Source organism: Varanus komodoensis, unplaced genomic scaffold (assembly GCF_004798865.1).
Source record: "Varanus komodoensis strain SLA01 unplaced genomic scaffold, ASM479886v1 scaffold12, whole genome shotgun sequence".
Classification (NCBI taxonomy): Eukaryota; Metazoa; Chordata; class Lepidosauria; order Squamata; family Varanidae; genus Varanus; species Varanus komodoensis.
Genome location: NW_025335349.1, coordinates 14538855 through 14560894, shown reverse-complemented (window position 1 = coordinate 14560894; position 22040 = coordinate 14538855). Strand labels below are relative to the sequence as shown.

Below are 22040 nucleotides of genomic sequence, written 5' to 3'. Positions count from 1 at the left end.
TGATAGGCAGAGGCTTGTTTCCCAAGGACTAGGACTTGCCACGCTGTGGACCATAAAAAAATAGATGTTTCACACTTTAAAATAATTGCAGCAGAGAGCCAAACAGGAAGTGACCAGCATTCGAGTCTTGTTAGATGAGCACACCCCTTGAGTGTGGCTTATCATGCTGGCTAAACCCACTTGCCGTGTTCAGTGGGTTGTGCCCCAGGGAGCTCCAAACAGTCCCCATTCTTTTGGCTTTTAGGAAAACCCTTAAGACTTTTGTTCGCGCTGATCTGCATTCAGTGATTCTACTAGAGAAGAGAATAATGCTGAGGAAAGTTGAAGGGAGAGGCACTATGAGATGGCTCAGTTTCATAAAGGAACCCACAGACCTGAATATGGAAGAGCTGAACAGGGTTGCCATGAATAGGGTATTCATTCATAGGGTGATCATAAGTTGGAGATGACAGCAACAGATAACAAATCATATTATTTAAGAATAAATTAATTTGCTGTCACTATTTCAATGTTAATAGGTTTTTATTGCTATTTTAAAATTTGGGATATTAACGTGATCTGGTATTAATTATTGCGACTTGGCTTGGAAGGTTTACACCCTAAAAGAAAGGGAATACAGAAATCCAATAAATAACAACAACCACTGCCACAGAAGAAACCTGCCACATTTGGGCTGAGCACAAAGGTAAAATACATAGATGGACAAACTGGTCAAAAACACAACTTTGTGGATAAACATATCAAGTCACGAAAGAGGAGATGCAAGGAAACAAGCAGGCAATTTAGCTCACAGAAAAGTCTGTAGGCACAAGTGTTGTATGAGTGATTATCACGCTTTTAAATTAGAAGAATCACAGAACCATAAAATGGTAAAGTTGGAAGGGGTCAATAAGGAAATCAGGTTCAAGCCCCTGATCAATGCAAGGCTCCATGTTAAAGCATCCTTAATAGATGACTGTCCAGCTACACCCTGAATGCCTCCAGTGTGGAGGAACCAAATACCTCCCTAGGTAATTTGTTCCATTGCTGTATTGCTTTAACCAGTAGGATGTTTTCCCTGATGCTTAGCCAGGATCTGGCTTCCAGTGATTTAAGCCCATAATTTTGTTTCCTGCATTCTGCGATTATCAAGAGGAGATAATAGCTCTCCTCTGTGTGCTATTCGTTCCCTTCAGTCTTCTCTCAAGGCTAAGCATGCCCAGTTCTTTCAGTGTCTCCCCTCTGGGCTTTGTTTCCAGTCCCTTGGTCATTTTCATTGCTCTCCTCTGAACCTTCTCCAGTTTGCTTACACCTTTTTCAAACTGTGTTGTCCAGAACTGAATGCAGTACTCAAGATGAGACACAACCAGTGCTGCGTAGAGAGGCGCTGTACTTCATGTGACCGGGAAGCGATACTTCTACGAATGCAGCCCGAAATAGAGTTTGCCTTTTTTTAGCATAGTATTACACAAATGCAGAATTTTAATTTACTTTTCTAGTAATCTGCCCATCTTCCAAGAAACTAAAGCAAAGTACATGGGTGTTATTTGTAAATCAGAAGTATAACCATGTAGAACTTCAGGCCTAAGGGCTCATCTCAGGACCTAATCTAGTACTCTGGTAATTCCCCAAATGGTCACATGCCTTTGTCTGACCAGGAATTGTCTGAAGGCTTCCCAGCTTTACTGTAGTTCTTTTCCTGTTCCAAATGGCTGATATGCCTCTCCTAAGACTGACTTGCTGGTAGCAAGCAATTTAAGCTAAAATATGCTGGCATTTTTTGGAATTTTGACCCTACTACTTTTGCCTCTGGCCTCTCCCACAATTGGAACGTTTCCCCCAACAGCATCTTCAGCCATTGAGCTAAAACACCTGTTCTAAATGAAGATAAATGAGTGAGGAACGAGAAATACTTACCGCTTCCATTAGTCCCTTTACAGTGGGGGACTTTAACATCAAAGCATCGAACACTTCATCAGCCTCTTTCCTCACATATAGCAGCACTGGAAAGGGAAAAAATCAAATGCATAATAGAACTCAAACTGAAGTACTTCCCCCTGGACAGAAAATGATTCCCTTCAAACAAATGACAAGTGAAAAAAGCCAGATGAGTTAAAAATAAAACTATCTCACGTCATAGGACAGGAGGCACATCAGTTGATCTGGAAATACCTAAGAGGGAAATGGTATCCTTTTATTTCATTCTAGGAAGCAGTATATGAATCTCTCTATTGCTCATGCAGTGAATGTTTAAGTCAGTTCTGAATAGCAGTATTAATGTTCCATTGCAGTGGAGCAACAGGGATCTCCTACACCAATTAAACCAACCAATAAGTAGAACTAATTCCCTCTTCTTATCAAGCAACTTCAAGCAAATGTGCTTTCTCTTTCAACATCAGCCTTCTCTGAGGGTTAAGGGTGGTCAGCAGTGCTGGTAGGAGGGTTGTTTCTTCCATGCAAAGGTAGACTCTTCTTTACTATCTCCACTGTGAGGCTCCAACAGTGGCACAGTGTGACATTATATTCTCTGCCATGTGTGCGCTGCTGCTGTTTTTGGTACGATCATGAGCGTGCTGATTCAAGCTATCTGAAGGACCAGTTATCCAACCAAGAGGCTTGTGTGATTCGCCTGTTGCCGGATTGCAGGTCGGGGACCAAACATTCCAGTGCCTTTCCATGTCAGAAAACCAACCTCAATATTGAGGGACTCAATAGCAGTTTGCACAATTACAGTGAGGGAAATTAGCCGCAGTAACCTACTGCTCCCATGCATGTGCTGCTTGCCCAGTTGCTGACATGGCCTACGCTGATGTCCAAAATGGTTTGCGGCAGAGGGAGGGTGGCAACACTCAAACAATCCAACCGACCCTGCAAGTGAGTCATGCCACCCGGGTTGGATGTCACAGCAAGGCATGCCAGCTCGGGTACCTGGTTACATCCAGCCAGGATGTGGCCCAAACACAGTGAGGGTTAACAAGCCACCAGATTTATCTAAAGCAGGGGCAGGCAGAAAGGAACTCATGATCTCCTGGTAGATCTTCAGGTGATTTATAAGTGACCAGAAACGATCTGCAATTTCCAAATGTCAAACAACAGAGACACAAAGTGTTTCCTCATCCCTCTGACCCCACATCATGTAGCTGAAATCAAGAACGCTTGTGAAGGGACAGGGTGGTAATTCTAACCAAGAGTGGGGAATTACAGTGAGTTGTGCTCAGAATCCTTTAATGCTAAATGCATGTCTTTTCACCAGCCATTCCAAGCTGATGAACTTGGAATTCTAATAAAAAAAAACAACAACAACAAGCAAGTATATCCAGCAAGCCTGGAATATGCCAACTCCTGACATAAAGGGATATAACTGCTTTCATCTATTGCAGTACAGAAACATGGTGATTTTATCAGTCTGCAGAACCAGTACTATGTATATATATCCCTCCTTTCCTGCAAGGATAATGACGTACATGATGTTTTCCTTCTTTTAGCTTCACAACAACCCTGTGACATAACGGCCCCAGGTCAGCCAGCGAGGTCCATGACTGAGCAGAGATTTGAACATGGGTCTTCCTGACCCTCATCCAACTCTCTATCACACCAGGCCAGCTTCAAATAACTGCCCTTTCCATTAAAATAATGCTCTTCTCGAACAGCCTTCGCCTTCCAGATGTGTTGGATTATAACAGACATACTCCCCACCAGGCTGGGGAAGGTTGGGCTTGATCATGGCATCCCTCCTAACCTTGTCTCCATGCAGAAGTGTTATTCTGGTCCATTGCTTTCTCATTCTCCCTAATTACCTTTGAAATAATTCTGAATCAGAGGAAACATGGCACAGTGCCTGGGAATTAAAAGGTACCTCGTTTTGCTCCTTCTTCTTTTATTTGTTTCAATGGGGGTGGGGCAAAGTCATCCTCTACTGCCCGGAATATCCTTTTAGCCAAGATGCTACTGTAGAAGAGAAAAACAGAGAGAGTTGTGGTACTGAATCCAATGAAGTGTTAGCATGACACTGCCAGCCATGGGGAAAGGCCATACAATGATGGGGACCAAACCTCCGCACCTATCCAGTGGACCTCTAAGTTGGCTGCAAAGACGGCAGCAACAACACGCACATATATACCCCATCCTTCCTCTAGCTGAGAGCCAGAGTCTAGGTTCACACACCTGGGGAAGGAAAAGAAGCCATGACACCAGGCATGCCAGTCACCCCCCGCCTCATAGTTATACTTACCCATGCCTGGTACCAGTTGCTGGGTCTCCTGAACCCAGCAAGGCAGGTAGCAGGGGTGACTTTCAAACCACCCCAGAATCCTAGGACAAGCCATGAGTTGCAGGCTGGTTCAGAAAGCTCCCTGCCTTCCCCCTCATGAGCTTAGGAAGACACAGCAACCCACACTATGGGTAGGTAACTATGGAAGTGACATGGTCACAGGTAACACATTCAGGGCGGATAAAAGAAGCTTTTTTCTTCCCCAGCCGTGCACCCCTAGACTGTGCGTAGGACTGGGACTTATGACATCTGGATGTAGTTCTCACGCAGCCATGAAGGTTACTGGGAAACTTTGGTCCAGTTATTGATGCTCAACCTAATCTACCTCACAAAATCGTTGTGACAATAAAATAGAGAAGAGGGTTATGTAAAACCACTTTGGCCTCTTTGCAAGAACAGATAAGATATACAAGCTTTTTTTGAAAAAAATAAAAATCTCCCCCACACTTTACACATTATTCCTTTATTGAAGAATGTTTTTTAAAAGAAAACTCAAAGCCATCACAAATCAACAGGTAAATTCAAAACTCAAGATAAAATATTCAGCATTATAAAATACTAAACATTATTTAAAAAGAGAGAAAAACACTAACAGGATCTCTTGGGCTATTAATTATGAAGTAGGTGAATCCTTCTTTTCCTATTACCTAGATTTAACACTGGAGATGGGACAGGAGGAGGCTGGGACATCAAGGGAAACTGATGAAACCCCAGCCTCCTCCCCTTGCTGCTCTCTGGAGTACCCATTTTGATCCCATGGTCCCCTCCATGCTAGTTGCAAAAGAAGCAGGAGGAAGGGCTCAGCCTCAAGAGTCCCATCTCCAAGCTCCTGTGAAAAATCTTATGGCGCTCCAGAGATGCTAGGATTGGGAGGTGCTAGGATTATGCCTTTACAAGAAATCACCACCCTAGGTATCTAAGCTTCCATTTCATACACAGACATTTAAGAACAGTATCCTGCAGTCCAGGGGAAGGGTGAGCACAGCCCAAACAGAAATCTCAGGGTCCACTGATCTCCACAGTGCTTTTCAAAGACTAATAAAACAAACAATTCAAAATAAGCAAATACATATATTTTTCTTAATTTGCATAGTATACCGTATTTTTCGCTCTGTAAGACGCACTTTTTCCCCCTCAAAAGTAAGAGGAAATGTCTGTGCGTCATAGAGCGAATGTGTGTGTGTCCGACGCCTGGGGCACTGCCGGCCCGCCTGCACCACGTGGCACCACCTGGCCGGCACGCGCTGGGGGCGTGCTGCTCCACCCCCCCCCTCCGGCTTTAACCTGCTGGCCGCATGGAGAGACAGACTGCTCACCCCCACCGCCCGGGAAGACCTGCTGCGGAGGAGAAGGAGCCGCGGGCTTTAACCTGCCAGCCGCATGGAGAGACGGGCTGCTCACCCCCACCGCCTGGGAAGAGCTGCCACCGCCGCGCTGCCCAGAAGACCACCATCGGCATGCGCTCGGAGCGCCCTGCTCCGCCCCCCTCCTCCGGCACAGGTGAGAGCTGTTAATCACAGGTCGGTGTGTGTTTTCAAATGGCAACCCGTCTTTTAATGAAGCCCATGGGGAAGTGATGGGGAATGTGCCTGTGATTAACATGAAGCTTTCCATGGATCTCTGCTCTAAAAACTAGGTGCATCTTATGGTCAGGTGCGTCTTATAGAGCGAAAAATACGGTACATGGATCACCTTTGAAGGACAGACCCAAATTTCCCCCAGATACAGGGTTTAGGAAGGAGGCAGTTCAGCTCCCTGAAAGACAAGACTGTGCCAGTGCCTGTTTATATTCCTGCAACATGTGATAAAAAGGGAAGTTGTTTTTTCCTCGGGACTCCGCTTTGCCAAGACCAAATCCCACTTTTGTGGATAGCACCTTCACAAGTTACAGATTTTGGGTTACCTTACTGCAGACTTTTGTTGTTCCTCAGAAGCTTTCAGGTCTGAATTGCATACAACATTTGTGTGCACATAAAGGTATGATAAAATAACAACTTGCTTCTTTCACAAGAGGTGAGTAAAGAAACTTGCCTCTGCCAAGAGCAAAGTTAAACATTTGCCTGTAAATTGCATTAAGAGTGCAGTGGGGTTTGCTTTTTTGTTTTTTGTTTTTTTGCTTTTTTGTTAATTGATTAGATTCCTGGCTGCAAAACTTATAAGGCAATAAATGTCTTACCCTTCTCGCTCATCGTCTGTGTTATAGTAAACCTGTAACCATGAACAAAGAACAGTTTTATTGCTATGGTGTCATGAGGCGTTGCTGTACCAAAGAGCTAAGAAAACAGCCAGAGCTATTGCATGAGGCCTCCATTCTAGCTTCTGCTCTCCTGGACAGGAATCACCCGTTTCATTTCATCCAGTGTGGTTCATTTGGGACTAGTGCAGAGGAGTGCTCTCGCAGAGCATAACATTTCATACTTCAGGGCAGGGGTGGGTAACTTGTGACTGCCCAGATGTTTTGGCCTACCATTGGCATCATCCCTCACCATTGGCCATGCTGGCCAGGGCTGACAGAAATCCTACATCTGGAGGACCACAAGCCGCCTAATTCTGCTTTCGGCATTTTCTCCGTCATGTGCTGCACTCCAAGGTAGTAGAGCAGCAATGCAGCAGAACTGGGGAAATACATAAGCTGCTCACATTGTGAATTTAGGAAATAATACATTTTCTTGCTCTGACAAAGGCAATGGAAATAACTACAAACCACAGGAGTGGCCCTGGAGGACACCAACAATGTATACAGCTCCCACGGACTACTGCAAGTGAGGAATCATGAAAGCACAATAAACGCTTCATGCAAAGAAGTCCCGTGTCTTGCTCATTTCCCACCACACTGTGTGGCGGATCCCCAGCTCTGTGACTCTTCCTGTGTATGCTTAACTCTCCCACTGGACTAAGTGAAATAGAAAAGATGCTTTCATTATGAACTTAGCTTCCTACAGACTGCTAGTGCTGTACATTTGGACAACACTTCCCTCTGTAGAAGCATGGATGAAAAAGCCTGTAAGAGCCTCTACATGGCCTCGAGTCCTACCTGTCCAGCTCTTTGGAGGTTCCCAAAGTGAACATCTGGAATGAAGAGAACAGGCTGCGAGTCGAGGTCAGCCATTGTTTTGAAGTAGGTGATGTCACTCTTCTTCTGGAGAGGGACAGTGGCAAGTTTCCCTTCAGCTGATCATGAGAGAAAGGGGGCAAAGTCATTGGCTGGGAAAACAGGATCAAGTTATGCTGAATGCAATACAGACTGGAGGGAGGCCATAACTTCCTCACCGTTACTGCATGGGGGTTGCTGTAGCTGGCCTTTTGCTTTCTTTCTGTTTTGCTTTCTCTCTTCGTCTCGGATTTTCCTCTCAGCTCCCTGTCATGAGAAGCAAGGTTATGAAGATAAGTGAGTCTTCCGAGTGCTGTGCCTCCTTGTAGCAGGAACTAACAGTGCACAGAGGCGCTATGGCTCTTCCAAGTGGTGCAGTAGAATTTGCCTCTCTTAAAAGGCCAGCAATATCCAGGACTTAAGCTTTGCCTCTCCTGCTCAAAAATAAAATCCCATCTCTTTCAGGGTATTGAACCAGCCTATAACTTGGTATATTTTTAATCACTTGCAGTAGAAGAATCTAAACCATAGCTATGCTCTATCTACTACCTCTGGTTTCTTATACGAGGTCACACTAGTCTTATGTAGCTACCAGGGACTTTTGATGTAGGTGAGGAACCTTTTTTGTTAAATTACCTTTATGGATTATGATTGTGCTAGGACAGCATTTGTGGTGACCACCACAGATTTGTTTGGGCTCATCCTGCAGATGCAACTAAATGCTACTCTGAAAAGCAATGGAGGAGATGTCTGAGGCTTTCATTCACTAAGGAGCAAGCCACAGCTAGCAGCTACCCCCCCCCTCTCTCTCTCAACTATCTTTTCTCAACCTGGTACCCTCCATCACCTCCAGCCATGACCAATTGTCAGTGATATTGGGAAGTGTAAACTAAAATATCTGGGGGGGCAGTAGGGTGGTCAAAGCTGCTCTTAAGTAAGCCTAGAGGGGCCAATCTAAATCAGGATCCTACATGGTGGAGTAGCAGGGCTTTAACCCTTAGCTTGCCTAACCTAGTTCTAATCAAGATCAGGACCTCCATATCTGTAATTTTCCACTCCCACACACCCAAAAGGGCTCATCTAATCCAGCATCTTATTTTCAACACTGCTCCATGTTCCTTCCTTCACATGCATTTCCATGGGAAGAATGTTAAAATCCTTCAGTCTGCTCAGTTTAACAAGCCTTCAGGGCTGGATCCTCATCCAGATATAGTGGCTCAATTTTTTACTCAAAGGGAGGTGAACCAGAAGAAGCCATTCAGACAAAGAAAGAGGAAGACACAAACACAAAAGCTTTGGGAATAGTGTCACGTTTCATAGCTACTGTATGCATTAGTTTCATAGCTACCATATGTATTTATCAGATGGTACACCATTAAGCACATATGGGAAATAACAACAAACAGGAATATAAATTTAGAAAGAGTCCATTCTTTCAAGCCACTTGATCATGCTTGCTATACTAACGTATAACTGGGGGTGTCTGGTCCTTCACCAATTCTGCTTACAAAAGCACAATGGAATATATTAATACCAGCACAGGACTGGCCAAAACTCCAAGCCTGAAAACAGACATTTCAAAAAATACAGACTTGTCCTCTGAGACATTTAAGATCTAGCTCTGTTGACTTAGTGGGCTTAAGAGAAATTTTGCAGCCACTGCTCTATGATATGTAAATATATTACTAAGGGATTCCATGCCACTGTGTATACAATAAAGAGCAGAACACCTCAGCTGACATGACTAAACTGTAATTGAATGAAGAAATAGAAATTTAACCTCTTTGGTATTTTACAATACTCACTTGGAATGTTACCCAGTGCTACCTGGTCAATAAGGAAATTGCTTTGCTTTTGTAAGCCATCCAGAGGCTTTTAGTATTGGGACTGCATGTAAAAACTTTAAATAAATAAATACAGAAAGAGAGAATGACCAGGAAAAACAATGTATAAGGAAAGAGATGGGAGGGAGGGAGGGAGGGGGGGAGGGAAAGTAATAATCTTAATTTGTATAATGCTCCTTCTGTAAGTTCTCTAGGTGATTTACAATAATATGAATGCATGGACATCTAGCCCAGTATTGTCAACATTGACTGGCAGCAGCTTCCCAGGGGTTCAGGCAGGATTTTTCCTGCCCTAACTAGTGATCCCAGAATTTCAAGCTGGGACCTTCTTCATGTAAATCATGTGCTCTGTTGTAATATTTAAAACTATTTATTCTCCTGTGTTGTGGTTATACTGTTTCATATTGATTTTATGCTGTAGTTCATATTTACTGTGAACTGTATAGAGATTTATCATGTTATGATGAATACTCTTTAAAAAGACATACTTAAACTAACCACTTATGTTTTGCAAAGGCAATGCATCCTGGGGACACTGATCCAGAAAATAAAATCAGTAAGGTCTGATTTTGTACTGATGCCTTGATTTCATCAAAATTTAACCATCTCATAGAACAAGGGAAAGCTGCAGTCCGTCAAGGGTAATCTGTTAGGGGCTCAATAAGAGTAATTGTAACATAATGTATTTCTACCATAAGCCACCCAGACAGTTTTATGGCTATAGGTGGAGCATACAAAAGCAACAAATAAGAGGCATGTATGAGGCCAAAGCAAAACGTAGGTGCCCCCCTGGCATCCCTACTCCCTCTCCCCCCCTCCTCTTTTTGCCGTCTCTTATCTCCTTCTCATTTCATACCTAGCAGGCTGCCAAGGAAGGAACAGATCACTTTTGTCAGAAGCTGACTGCTTGCAGAAGGCGTCTGAAATTATGCCAACTGCATGCCTTCCAGTTATGATTCTGTGGTGGAAGGGTGCCATGCAGGGGGTCACTCATCACGCACATCATCCAAGGGCCATCAAACCCAGGTATATGTGATGGACACCAATTTGGAGGCCTACAAATGGGCAAAATCATGCAGGCAAAAGCTGTCAGGGGCTACTATTCCTGATGGCCGCATGGTACCTCCTGCAGCACAGGCACAGTGTCTATATGCACCAGCTGCTCCATCACGAGTGGGAAGGTGATGCTGGACTTGGGAGTTTCCCATGGGCAGCTGGTTGGCCACCATGCGAACAGAATGCGGGACAAAGCAGATGCTTGGTGCAATCCAGTATGGCTCTTCTGACATTTGCTTGCAATAGCACAAGCTGACCACGTATGAGACCCAACACTAGCAGTATTCAGCTTTAAATAAACCTTTTTGTTCACCACCATAGACTGCAATAAAGATCTTAGATGCCCATCACAGTGCAATGATGATCTCCCAGCTTGATGCTGAAGTCTCTTTAAATGGCTATACAATTGCAGCTTGCATCACAGTGTCTAGTACTTTGTGTCACTATTTAAGTTGATGCCAGGTTGGTGAATAAATAAGCTATCCTTTCCGCAAGATTTTATTCTTATTATGGGCAGAAACTGGGGCATAAGCTGATGGAAAGCCATGTGAAGATCTTATGGATTTAAGATGCTAATGCAGTGGGGGTCACAATGCGCTTCTACACGGCAAAGGTTTCTTCCTGCTGCGTTTCAAAAGGCTGAACCTTTGAATGTTAATATTTGTTAAGCTGTGTTAGTCATCTGAGCATTATCTTAATCATGCCAGCCTCCAGCAGGGTAACGCTGGAAATAATTCTTGCTGGCATCTCATAAGCACATATGCTACTCACAGCAGGTCTTCTGTCCTCCTTCTTTGACTTACTATCACCTGATTGCTCTGCACCAGGGCTTTAAGCCGGTATTTGTACCAGGCATATAACAATTAAATATATTTCTATTCAGAGGGCTTTTCTGCTTTATGGTCCTTTCTTTGAAGGTATCCGTTATTTGTCCTGTCCATGTCTGGTGTGAAAATAAATAATCCCAAGAACTAGGGAGAAGCAGGGGCCCTGACCCTGTCCATCACTGGTTTGTAACTGGAGCGTAGACCTGATACAGGTAACCTGGGCACAGTATTCCCACTATGGTGAGATGCAATGTGGAGGTGGAAGAACTGGCAGCTAAAACCGGACTCCCATTGGAGACTACAACCTGGGCAGCTACTCTAGAGGAAGAAAAAGGAACAAGGAAATGTAGGAGGGAGCTAGTGATTGTCATGTGTCATGTGAGCTTCAGTGACATTCATGAGAGCTGCAGTCCAACACAGCTGGTTTACGGAAAACTGTACTGTCTCGCCACCAAGCTGTGAGAAGTAGCCTCTGGATGGAAGCATATTCTATGCTCTTTTGCTCCAAAATGCTATGCTCGTTTGCATTCTTTCAAACTCTTCTCCTAGAGCTTTGTTTCCAGTTCCCTGATCATCTTTGTTATACTCCTCTGAACTTTTTCCAACTTATCTTCTCCTTTCTTGAAGCGTAGTGCCCAGAAATGGTTACAATCCTCAAGATGGGACCCAAGTAATTGAGGGGAACCAGGTACCACCCTCCGTCCCTCTTTCTTTTTTTAGTTGGAATTTCCTGAAAAGGGTGCATTGAAAGATTCCTCCCAGCTCCGCCCTTCTGGAGCTCAGTTCTCCCAGTCCAATGAGTCTCTGTGCTAATGCACATTTGCTTAAAAAGTAACACGCTTGGCTTCACCATGTGTGGTGCTGAGAATGATTAGTGTGGTCCACAGGCAGCCCAGATGAAACAGGTTGAGAGGCATGTAGGCCAGTCATGTCAAGCCTGAGGAGGCTTTGGAAATAGATATTTGAGGAATATCCCAAGTTTGAGAGGTCTTGTAGCAAAAACTTCTCTTATGAACAGAGTGTGAGAGAGTGCTCTTTGGCCAGTGCATGAGAGAGGCTACAGGATGATTTGCACACTTCCATATGTATGCAAATTCCACTTGCGATATGCAGCCAGCAATCAAAAGTAAAATATTTTTGCCCTAGCCAGCTGGCACTACATCACTGCACTACAGGTTCCTGTCTGGTAGGCAGAACCATTATAGCCTGAAGGGGAAACTGTTTTTAATAGTGTATTTAAGTGTGATTCCTAATATTTGTATGTGAACAGTCTAGAGTTTATATTATATTAACTGGTATATTAATATTGTAAATAAATAAATAGATAGATAGATAGATAGATAGATAGATAGATAGATAGGGACTTAGATTGGAAAATGCTCTTCTACACAGGCCAGAAGGGTGAGGGGCTGCCACTGAGGTCAGTGAGACTACTCTTGACTAAATGTGCATAATTGCATCCTTCTGTTAAAGCAGAAATACAGGATCTCAGCCTCATAGGAGGACATTGTCTTCCCCCTCCTTCCCCAACCATGATTACTTAGTGGTTTCTTGGACTTTGTGTAATTATTGTCCCATTCTAAGAAACCAAAATACCATTCCTGAGGCTTAGCTACTGGCACTGAAAACTTTCAGCTAAAATATGCTTGCATTCGGAGGTTTTGGTCCTGTCTGGACTATCACTGCAATGCAGCCTCCAAGAATTTCTCTGAATTTGACCCTAGAATTTGACCCTTGCAATGAAAGAAATTTTGTACCCCATGTTAAAGCCAACCCTAGGAACGGGGTTCTGTGTGTGTGATTCCTTCTTCACCATCTGTGTACATCATGAGAGCACGAGCCAAGGCAGCTATTGTATTGCAAACTGAACAGAGATGAAATGTTGCAGTAGTTTTAAGAATAGTATATAATTGCTTTTTTAAAAGGTCAGGTTAAGTGACACAAGCATGCCACCCCCTCCAGTAATTCTAGCCTGCTCCCTGTAATAGATTCATGTTAAATTGACTTGGTGTTATGGCTGATGTTTCCTTGACAATCTACTTAATGTTATTTAAGGCATTAAAAATCTGAACATTTTATTGCAATAAAGAATAACTTTTCCCCAGCAGGTGAAAGCGTGGAAAGAACAGCTGGATTAATGAGGAGAGGAAGCAGTTCTTGGTATTAGGCTGGCAGAAACCTAATGCAGGAGAGCTGATTGCATCCTCTAAGTCAAAAGCAGAGCTGCACCTGAGATGGGCTTACTCTTGAAGCTTCAGCTGGTGCAAAATGCTGCAAAACCAATTCCTGTTTCATATCAACACACTGGAATCTGTGTTCACATTCATTTGCCATCTGCACTGGATGTGGGAGCACTTATGAGCCCAATCCTCTGGACAGTTCTTGTTGGCCTAGGATCTATGTATTTTAGAGCTTTTCTCTCCTGTACTAAACCTCTGCTTTCTTTACTCAACTTTATTTATTTCAGCTATTCATGTTATGCAACAGTTTGTAGCTAAAATGCAGGGACTTGGCAGTCATGGCCCCAAGTTTATGGAACAATCTCTGACCAGATTTGAGGAATTGTTCCCCTTTCCTTGAATTGCAAAAGGGATTTGGGAATTCCTTCTTTTGAAAGGATTTTCTTCTTTTTAAAAAATGCTTTCATTCATTTTTGTTCATTCTGTATCACTGTAATTTTATCACGAATTGTTCCTCTCCCCACTAGAAGCTGCTGGACCTTACTCAGCCTCACCCAACTTGATACCTTCCAGATGTTTGGGGTTACAACTCGATCAGCAAGGTCAAGAGTCAGAGATTATAGGACTTGTAGTCCAAAAACATATGGAAGGAAATTGGTTGTGGGAGGTTATCTTAAATTAAACAAAACAAGCAGGTGAACAAATAAATAACTTACCATCCCCACCAACTGTCAACGAGGGACTACATATGCCAATTTCCAGCTTCTCAATCCATTTTACCTATTTATCAAAACAGAGTGTACTCTTCTACTTATACCAGTAGATGGCACAAGCAACCTTATGGAGGTAAAACAGGTGTATGAATTGAGAACCAGTGAGCAAGGAGGCGGTGGCATCAGCTTGCCCTCCTCCTCACCACCACATTCACCTGGGCAGGAGGCAGAGACAAGTGAACAAGCAGGTTGCAAAGCTGACAAGGAGCAGCAAGTCCTGGGGTTGTTTTAAATGGGCCCCTGGTAGAACGTGAGCCCTTGGCAGAGGTTCAGTCAGGCCTTCCTTTAATGGTCTCTAGTGATCACTATCCCGGCTGAATATTGATAGGTAGGATGGGCCATGGCAGTCTTCTTCAAGCTGGAGTCTTTTAGATGTTTTGGACTATACCTCCCATCATCCCCAGACAGTTAGGGACTATACCTCTCACCATCCTGAGACAGTTAAGGACAATGTGAGCTGTAGTCCAACACATCTGGTGCCTCAGCTATGGAAATTACAAAAGTCTAGTCTGTAGAACTTGTCTCAGGTAGAAACAATTCCTGACCACATCCTGCCTCAGGCCAGCCTTAGTATGAGTGATTGTATATCCTATTTTTAAGCCTCCCTGAGCCATCCATACTCCAAGTGTGATAAGGGTAACATTTTAACTACCCTTGTGCTCTTTTCTCCCACTTTTAAGATGTTTTTGATTAGATCTGTCAACATTCATTTCCTGCTCCCCAACCATGAAATGTGAAGTATCAATTAAACGGATAGATAGTCAACGTGATGAATATTTATAATTCAAAGGCTCAGTTCCTTGTCATCTATAGGTCACCCTTGATGAGGCTCAGGCTGTTGAGCTCCTTCCCTCCTTTCCCCTCATTACTTTTCAAAAACTGGCAAGCTTGGGTGGGGAAGGGCTGTATTCATTCCTTTGAAATTTACTGAGCTTTTAACAGGCAGCTGTATCTTCAGATCTCTGCAAATATTTGACCTAAAAAATTACCATTAAAATACAGCACTTCAGCTTCATCACTTGAAATATACATTGCAAGTGGCTAATCATAGATGGTATTTCTTTCCACATCTCCCCTATCTCTTGGATTGTCCCTCAGTAGAGAGACATCCAAGAGGTGAGGTAGGAGTCCGGAGACCCCCTCACCTGTGACTCCCATTGCTTTACTAGTCCTCCCATACCCCCCATCAGCATCTTATGAGCTCACTGTCGCTTAGCAACCAGGATGGGGTATTTTCTTGTCTCTGGATGTAGTAAAATGGCTGTGCTGGGATGCAGAGGTGGCATCTGTTTGCAACATGGTTTCTGCAAGGCTTGGTGGAAGTGCCCAGATGAATAAAATGGATCTTCTAAGCTGACCTTGACTAAAGAGTGTCCTGGTTCACATATACCAGTGGTCCCGGAACTTCTGGGACATGGGGGCTGCATTAGGGTGTCCAATCCCTGAAGAGGGTCACGTGCTAAATCAAAACGTAACAAAACTATTAACCTATCAATTTAGATCAAAAGTAAACATTCAGAGGTGCTGGATGGGGTCACTGGAGAGGCAGGTGTGGGGTAGGGTATACTCCGGGGAAAGGTGGAGGACAGGAGAACCTGGAGGAATGTTGTCCATGGGGTCGCAGAGAGTTGGGCACAACTTTGCAACTGAACAACAAACATTCAGAGGTCAATGAAGAAATGTGAACTTGAATGCAGCCCATATCAGAACAATATTTTACTGGGGAAGCCTTTTATCTAGCTGCACGTGCTTCCCTAGTCAGTTTGCTTTCTGTGGCGGTTTTCTGTTAGCCAGGGCATTAATGTCCAAGTCAAGGTTTGTGACAGACACCCCTAACATTTCAAGGAATTGTAAGTCTTGATCTGAACTTGGATTTCACACTTTTCATCTTGGAAAAAGTTTGTTCACAGATGTACGTGGTGCCAAAGACTGTGAACATTCCTACAGAAAATTTCTTTAGGACCTAAAGAGTCTGACAGAAGGAACAATGGTGCTGTTGCATTTTTTGTAAGAAAGGAGCAGGAGAAGCAGCAGTAGATGGTGCCACTTGAGGCAGGAAGAACAGTGTGGCTCTGAGGGAAAATGCCTTGAGGGTGATAGCAGTAAACAAGCAGGTTGGAGGGCTGCACAAAAGGTGCTCAGGGGCCACATGTGGCCCATGGTGGGGGACCCCTGACATATACTGCTAACCCATGGTATGAATTGTTGAATTCTAGGTTGTCTTGATGTGTAATTCTGTTCATTTTTTAAAAAAAACCTATTATTTTTTTAACCATGAACAACCCAGAAAGAGAACCTATGGTTTACTGTTTGGTTGTCAATTCCAATTTGTCAGGGGTAGATGTCACACTATAATGAATTAAATGGAATCAAATTTCATGTACAAAGATCAAAGAATGCCTCCCTTTCCACACATGGTTCTAGTAATTCTGATCATAATAGTATACATGTTACTGAGCAAGAGAGGCAAACACATCATCAACATAACCACAAATTATAAGTACTTCCTTTAAAATCTCTCTTACCTGCACTTTTTCTTTCTTCTACTTGACACCATCTCATTCATTTTGGTTATCAGGTATATATCACCAATCCTATTTTCAAATTTGGGATTTTTTGTGTGTGACTATACTCTGCCCATTCAATTAGCCAAAACTTGCAATTGGAACTCATTGCTTATTTTTGCACAACACCCCAGTTCCCCTTGAATGTGCTTTAAAAATAAGCACCTATTCTCCTTTGTTTTCCCAGATGCTTTCCTTTTTTGGTATTCTCTCTTTATAGTCATTCAGACCAACCTTTGCCAAGATGGCACCCTCCAGATGCACTGGACTGCAATCTCCAGAATCCTCAGCCAAAATGGCCGGTGGGCTGAGCCTTGCAGTCCAACATGTCTGCAGGACACCAAGTTGGTAAAGGCTGAATTAGGCTGTAAGTCTGTAGCCAGAGTCTTATTCTTAATTTTCTTCCTACCAGGAGATGACATCCATTGTGCAGCAAATAACTGATTAAATCAAATTGCATGGAACCAATAGCTTGGTATTTCAAATCCCAAAAGGTGCAAACAGGGCTCATTTCTGTTACCTCATTCCTATATTTGTCAGTCATTTGGGGGTGTGGGGCTTACTTCCTCTGGTAACAGCAGAGCTGGTGATGGTAAGGGCTTCTGGACAGCCTCCATTTCATCTTTCCAGAATTCCCTGGGAGTTGTGTCATTCTGCGACATCTACCCCCCCCCCCCGACCCCACTCCTGCCCTGCCCCACAAGAATGCCTGTTGCTCCTGGGACAGATATCTTACCTTGTCACAGAAAACCTTGATTTGGCAGAAGGCACGATGGATGGGTTTATTGCTGCGATTATTGTAACTGTATGTGTCAATCTGAATCATCAAAGGAAGACCTTTTACTCCTTTTTGAGACGAGAAGTCCGTGCTCAAGCAGTTCACTGTGATGAAAATCTGATGGGGAAAGCAAGGAAGAAAGACAGAAGCTGAGCTGGTACTGGGATGTTTTTTCTCAAGTAACATCTATTAGTGCGACTGCTCGTTAATATTCAAACTTCCTTCTGCAGCAACCCTTTCAGGGTGGGAGGAGTGGAAGAAGTTCTCTTCAACTCCATCTCCATCCTCCCACCATCCATTTTCACTAGATGGGCTTTTTCGCCTGTCTAGTTGAAAGTATCAGGGTGGGAGGAAAAAAGGCTGAAGTGACTTCAGGATATCTCATGTCATGGCCACTCCAATCTACTTCCTTCCCTAACTTTCAAAATGCCCCCTTTAATCCCATTCCAAAATCATTTTCCCATACTTGAAAAACATCTGGCACCATTCTCTCTATGCTATCTGCAAGGGGACAGGAGAGGGGAAACAAAGCTCAGATTTCGGCCCCAAGGTGAGAGAACGGTTTCCAAGCTTAGATCTGTGAATCTGAAATACACTGTGACCCCTCAGACAATGTGAAGAGAGCACAGGCTCATTCTTTCCCTTAATCAGTGCTTAATTTAGCATTTTCAACAGCAAATCCAATCTCAAAACAAGACAGAATAGCTTATCCACCCCAACTAAAGCAACTGTTACACACGATCCATTATGATCAATACAATAAAATAACAAGACCCTTGCAATAGTTCATGCAAATCGGTAAGTGAAATTTAGCTCCTGCCTCCTCTGCAACTATTTCTTGGCCTTCGTGGTTCAGGAAGAATTGCTAGATTACAATGTCATGGGAAGAGCAGTCACCATTAGTCCGTAACCTGGACCTGCAAAAATGGTCTTGGGATTTGTGTGAGGCTTTAATCCCAAACAGACCACCTTCTTTCCCTCACTAAAGCTGAACTGCAAACATTTGGACAGTTGTGTCCCCTAAACAGCTGGGAAGACTGAGCCAACTCAGCCAATGTCAGAGGCTTCACTGATACAAGTGCTATACAAAATACATGTAGACATTTCTTTTCCATTCCATTTATTTAAACAATTTCTGAGTTTGTTCCTGCATCAGTCTGAGCTGATTTGCAATATAATCTAAAACTTTTAAAATTAAAAAGCCACATTTCTTTTATCAACAACCATAATGATTATTAATTGATTCATATAGTTCCCAAGACTGAAGACAGTAATAAAAACACACAAAAAGTGGAGGAATTCTTCAAAGTTTACTTTAAAAAGCGGGTTTTACCAAGCTTACTAAAATCTAGGCAGCTGGACTCATTGATTTGACATGAAAGGCTTTTAATTGGAGAAACTTCCCTTGGGGCCACCATAGAAAAGAACCAACTCCTTCCTGCTGAGAAACTAAGTTCTTTACTGGAAGGAGGCAGAGAAGAAATATCAGTGTCCAAGGGCCTCCCCAGGGCACTATCTTCACCTTTGACCAGCATGCCCTATAGTAAAGATGATGGGAGGTGTAGGTCAAAACATCTGGAAGGCCACCAATTGCCCATCCCTGCCTTTGATACTTGAGAAGGACTCCAGCCACTGAGACAAACTAGTTCTCTTTGAACTCCCCAGTTGGGAAGGGCCTTGCCTTTGCACACTTCAACTCTTTAGGCAGGGCTGGGAAGGACTCCTGCCCAAATCCTTGGAGAGCCATTCCCAGCCCATGTAGGCAATACAGAGCTAAGCAGACCGCTCTCCTGACTCAGTGCAAGACAACTTCAGGAAAAAAGATGAAAGTGTGGGTGGGATGGGGAAGAAAAAGCAAGGAAAATGGGCTGAAGAGAAAGAAGTTGGGCTGATACACTACAGAGAGGCAAGGGCTAATGTGTCTTGCATGGAGAATTTAGCCGTGTATATCTGATTACAGAAGTTGATATTACTGTCCAGTATTTCTTGGTGGAGTCGGCTCGGCTTGTTTGCTTGACTGAGCTAATAGCACCACGGCATTTCTGTCCTTGATGGTATCACAGTGCTGTGCTTACAAACAACCCAAGTTGTACTTTAACTGATGAGAGGCGAGGGGCTGGGAGAAATCCACTTTACTCAGATTTGGAAGTGGATCACATTCCCCATCTTAGCCAAAGACCCATCCAGGCATCCCTGTATGTAGTGATATAGTGGAACCTGGGGCTTGTGGGTTGGCAGGCCATGACTTCTTCTGATTAGGAGGGCACTGGTAACATCAGCTGACCCCCTCCTCAGGCTTCCCAGCTTACTCTGAGTTTAGGTGCAAGCCTCACAGCAGTTGGAGGCAGGGGAGAGAAAGGATTTTCCAAGCAACTATCTATTATTGGAAATGACCACCGCTGTGATAAGCTGCCTTTGTCTCCAATGGGCAGCATCAGCTTTACTTAAAATCCACTGCTCATGGAGATGAAGACTACCAGAACTCATCTGCTGATAGCCACAATGCAGCTGCGGGATTTTTTGCCTGTCCTTGAAAAGGTCCCCTTAGACCACTGTCCAACACTCAGGGCTTATCTATGAAGGAGGCAGCAGAACTGAGCGACTGGCTCTGTCCCCATGTCCTCCACAGCACTAGCCCTGGGGTATTTGCAGAGGGGAAAGCCCATGTGGTGTGGTTAGTGTTGACTGGGGACCCAGGAGATCTAGTTCGCCCTTGGCTGTGAAGCTCACTGGGTGACTCTGGACCAGTCATTGATGCTCAGTCTGCCCAACCTAACAGGGTTGTTGCTGCTAGGATAAAATTGAGCTATGCAAGCTTTCCTCACAAGAGGAAAAAAGGCAGGATATAAATGCAGTTGGAGCAGCAGCAGCAGCAGGTGGGCAGCTTCCAGAGGATCGAAACTCTATGCAGGGATCCAGCAGGTGTGGCCAGTGTTGCTCTCGTGGTAAAGCCAGCTGAGCACTTCTGCCGCCCCTTTCTTCATAAGGAGGCTATACTGATAAACTGCACTGCACACTGATTTCCTAGTGCTATACACATTCTCTGTCAATGGATGTAAATGAAATTTATAGTTCCTTTTGCATTGCTGAGAAGGGAGAGTCATCTCATTGGTTCCTCTCCAAATGAGCATCAGAAACGGAAACTTGATACATTTGAAGGGAGCCCTGCCCCCCCCCCCCCATTGAGAGTGTGTCTCCTATGGAGGGCAAAATGGCTCTCCTTCACCGTGATGACATATCATTAGCGACATTAGATTTCTTTAACCTTAGAGTTGCCACGATGTAAATACTGGGAGGATGGGAGTGGGGAAGGTGATAGTGGATTTCCATTATTGAAATAGTTCAGTATGTCCTTCCAAAACCTAATGAGGATCAGTGTTACGGATTGCACAGAAATGACTGCTATGAATGGCAGAGGCCAGAATTCAAATCCCTATTCACCTAAAATACTTCCTGGGAAGTTTTAGACAATACACTCACTTGTAAGTGAAACTAACTCACACAATTGCGGTATCTTGCATGAAACCTTCATGTAATTGCCTTGAGTTTGGGAAAAATGGCATACAAAAGGTTAACAGTACAATATTACATAATCTTACTCAAAATGTTCAAAAGGTCTTATTTTAAATAGTAACATGGGGAAGGTATGTTCAGTTTGCCTTAATTTCAAACTACCATGTGAACCAAAACTCAGTTATCCTTCAAAATTCACACATTCCTGAATTTTGCAGTAGAGTTCTACAATTAAAAAATGTATACCAAAAAGTGGGTACATTAGGGAACATAACATTAACTTGCACTAAAACAGAAAAACAAAAATGGATTGAAGAGCCATGCATTAAAACAAAGATGCTTATCTTTTCATGAGAATTTGAAATACACTCAAGATCAGTGAAATTCTCAAAATTCAAGGCTAACCAAATTTAAGATGGGAAAAACAAGAAAGGGAGATTTGTTCATTCCATCTTCCAGGTACTTTAATGTAGGACTTTAGGCTACATTAATAAATTCAGTTGCAGCAGCATTATCTTGATGGAGATGGAGAGAAATGGATTGATGATAAGGTAATCAGTCTAACAGATGTTTATAAGACTAGATATTTTTCTCCTGTCATTGTAATGTACATCAAACCTTTTGAACAATCAATAATTGTACATTCATGGTGCGCAGATGAGAACACACACACACACACACACAAAGGCAAAACACTGTCAAACAGATTTTAATGGTGTGTACTACACAGGGAGAGAATGGAATTAGAATTATGGAAGATCAATGATTTTTGCAAAGATTTTATGCCTCAGTACAATATTCTATTAGCCTCCTTTAGAAACAGCAGGGGAAGGGATTTAAACAAGAAAGGCAATTTACACATATGTGAAGCCAAAGCAATAGAACGTCCTGAATCTATTTTCAGTTTTCATTTAGCTTCATTGTTAAGATGATATTAACACTCCATTACACTTGTTTCTGAAAGAGGATCGGCTCATCATCAATTACTTGGATGTTCAGGAGGCTTTTCAGGGTTGTTCTGGGATGCATCATTTATTTTCATTGGGCTTTTTTAAACTTCAGCAATCTGCTCTAGTTAAAGAGGCACATTTATGCCACAATGATCGATGCCCCAGAAGGGGAGCACCTGGTGGGAAGGTAGCAGAGATCAGAACAAATAGACATC

The 22040-nt window shown here is 43.4% G+C and overlaps 1 protein-coding gene across 1 annotated transcript in view; it reads right to left on the bottom strand.

Moving 5' to 3' along the window:
* Positions 1-22040, bottom strand: part of GRHL2 (grainyhead like transcription factor 2) — a 93274-nt gene that overhangs the window by 13499 nt on the left and 57735 nt on the right. The window contains exons 9-15 of the mRNA XM_044421461.1: positions 17321-17479; positions 7520-7607; positions 7284-7420; positions 6426-6457; positions 5585-5587; positions 3836-3927; positions 1897-1982 (exon numbers count right to left, since the gene is read on the bottom strand). Coding sequence (XP_044277396.1) covers positions 1897-1982; positions 3836-3927; positions 5585-5587; positions 6426-6457; positions 7284-7420; positions 7520-7607; positions 17321-17479 — 597 coding nt within the window. The remainder of the gene's footprint in view (positions 1-1896; positions 1983-3835; positions 3928-5584; positions 5588-6425; positions 6458-7283; positions 7421-7519; positions 7608-17320; positions 17480-22040) is intronic.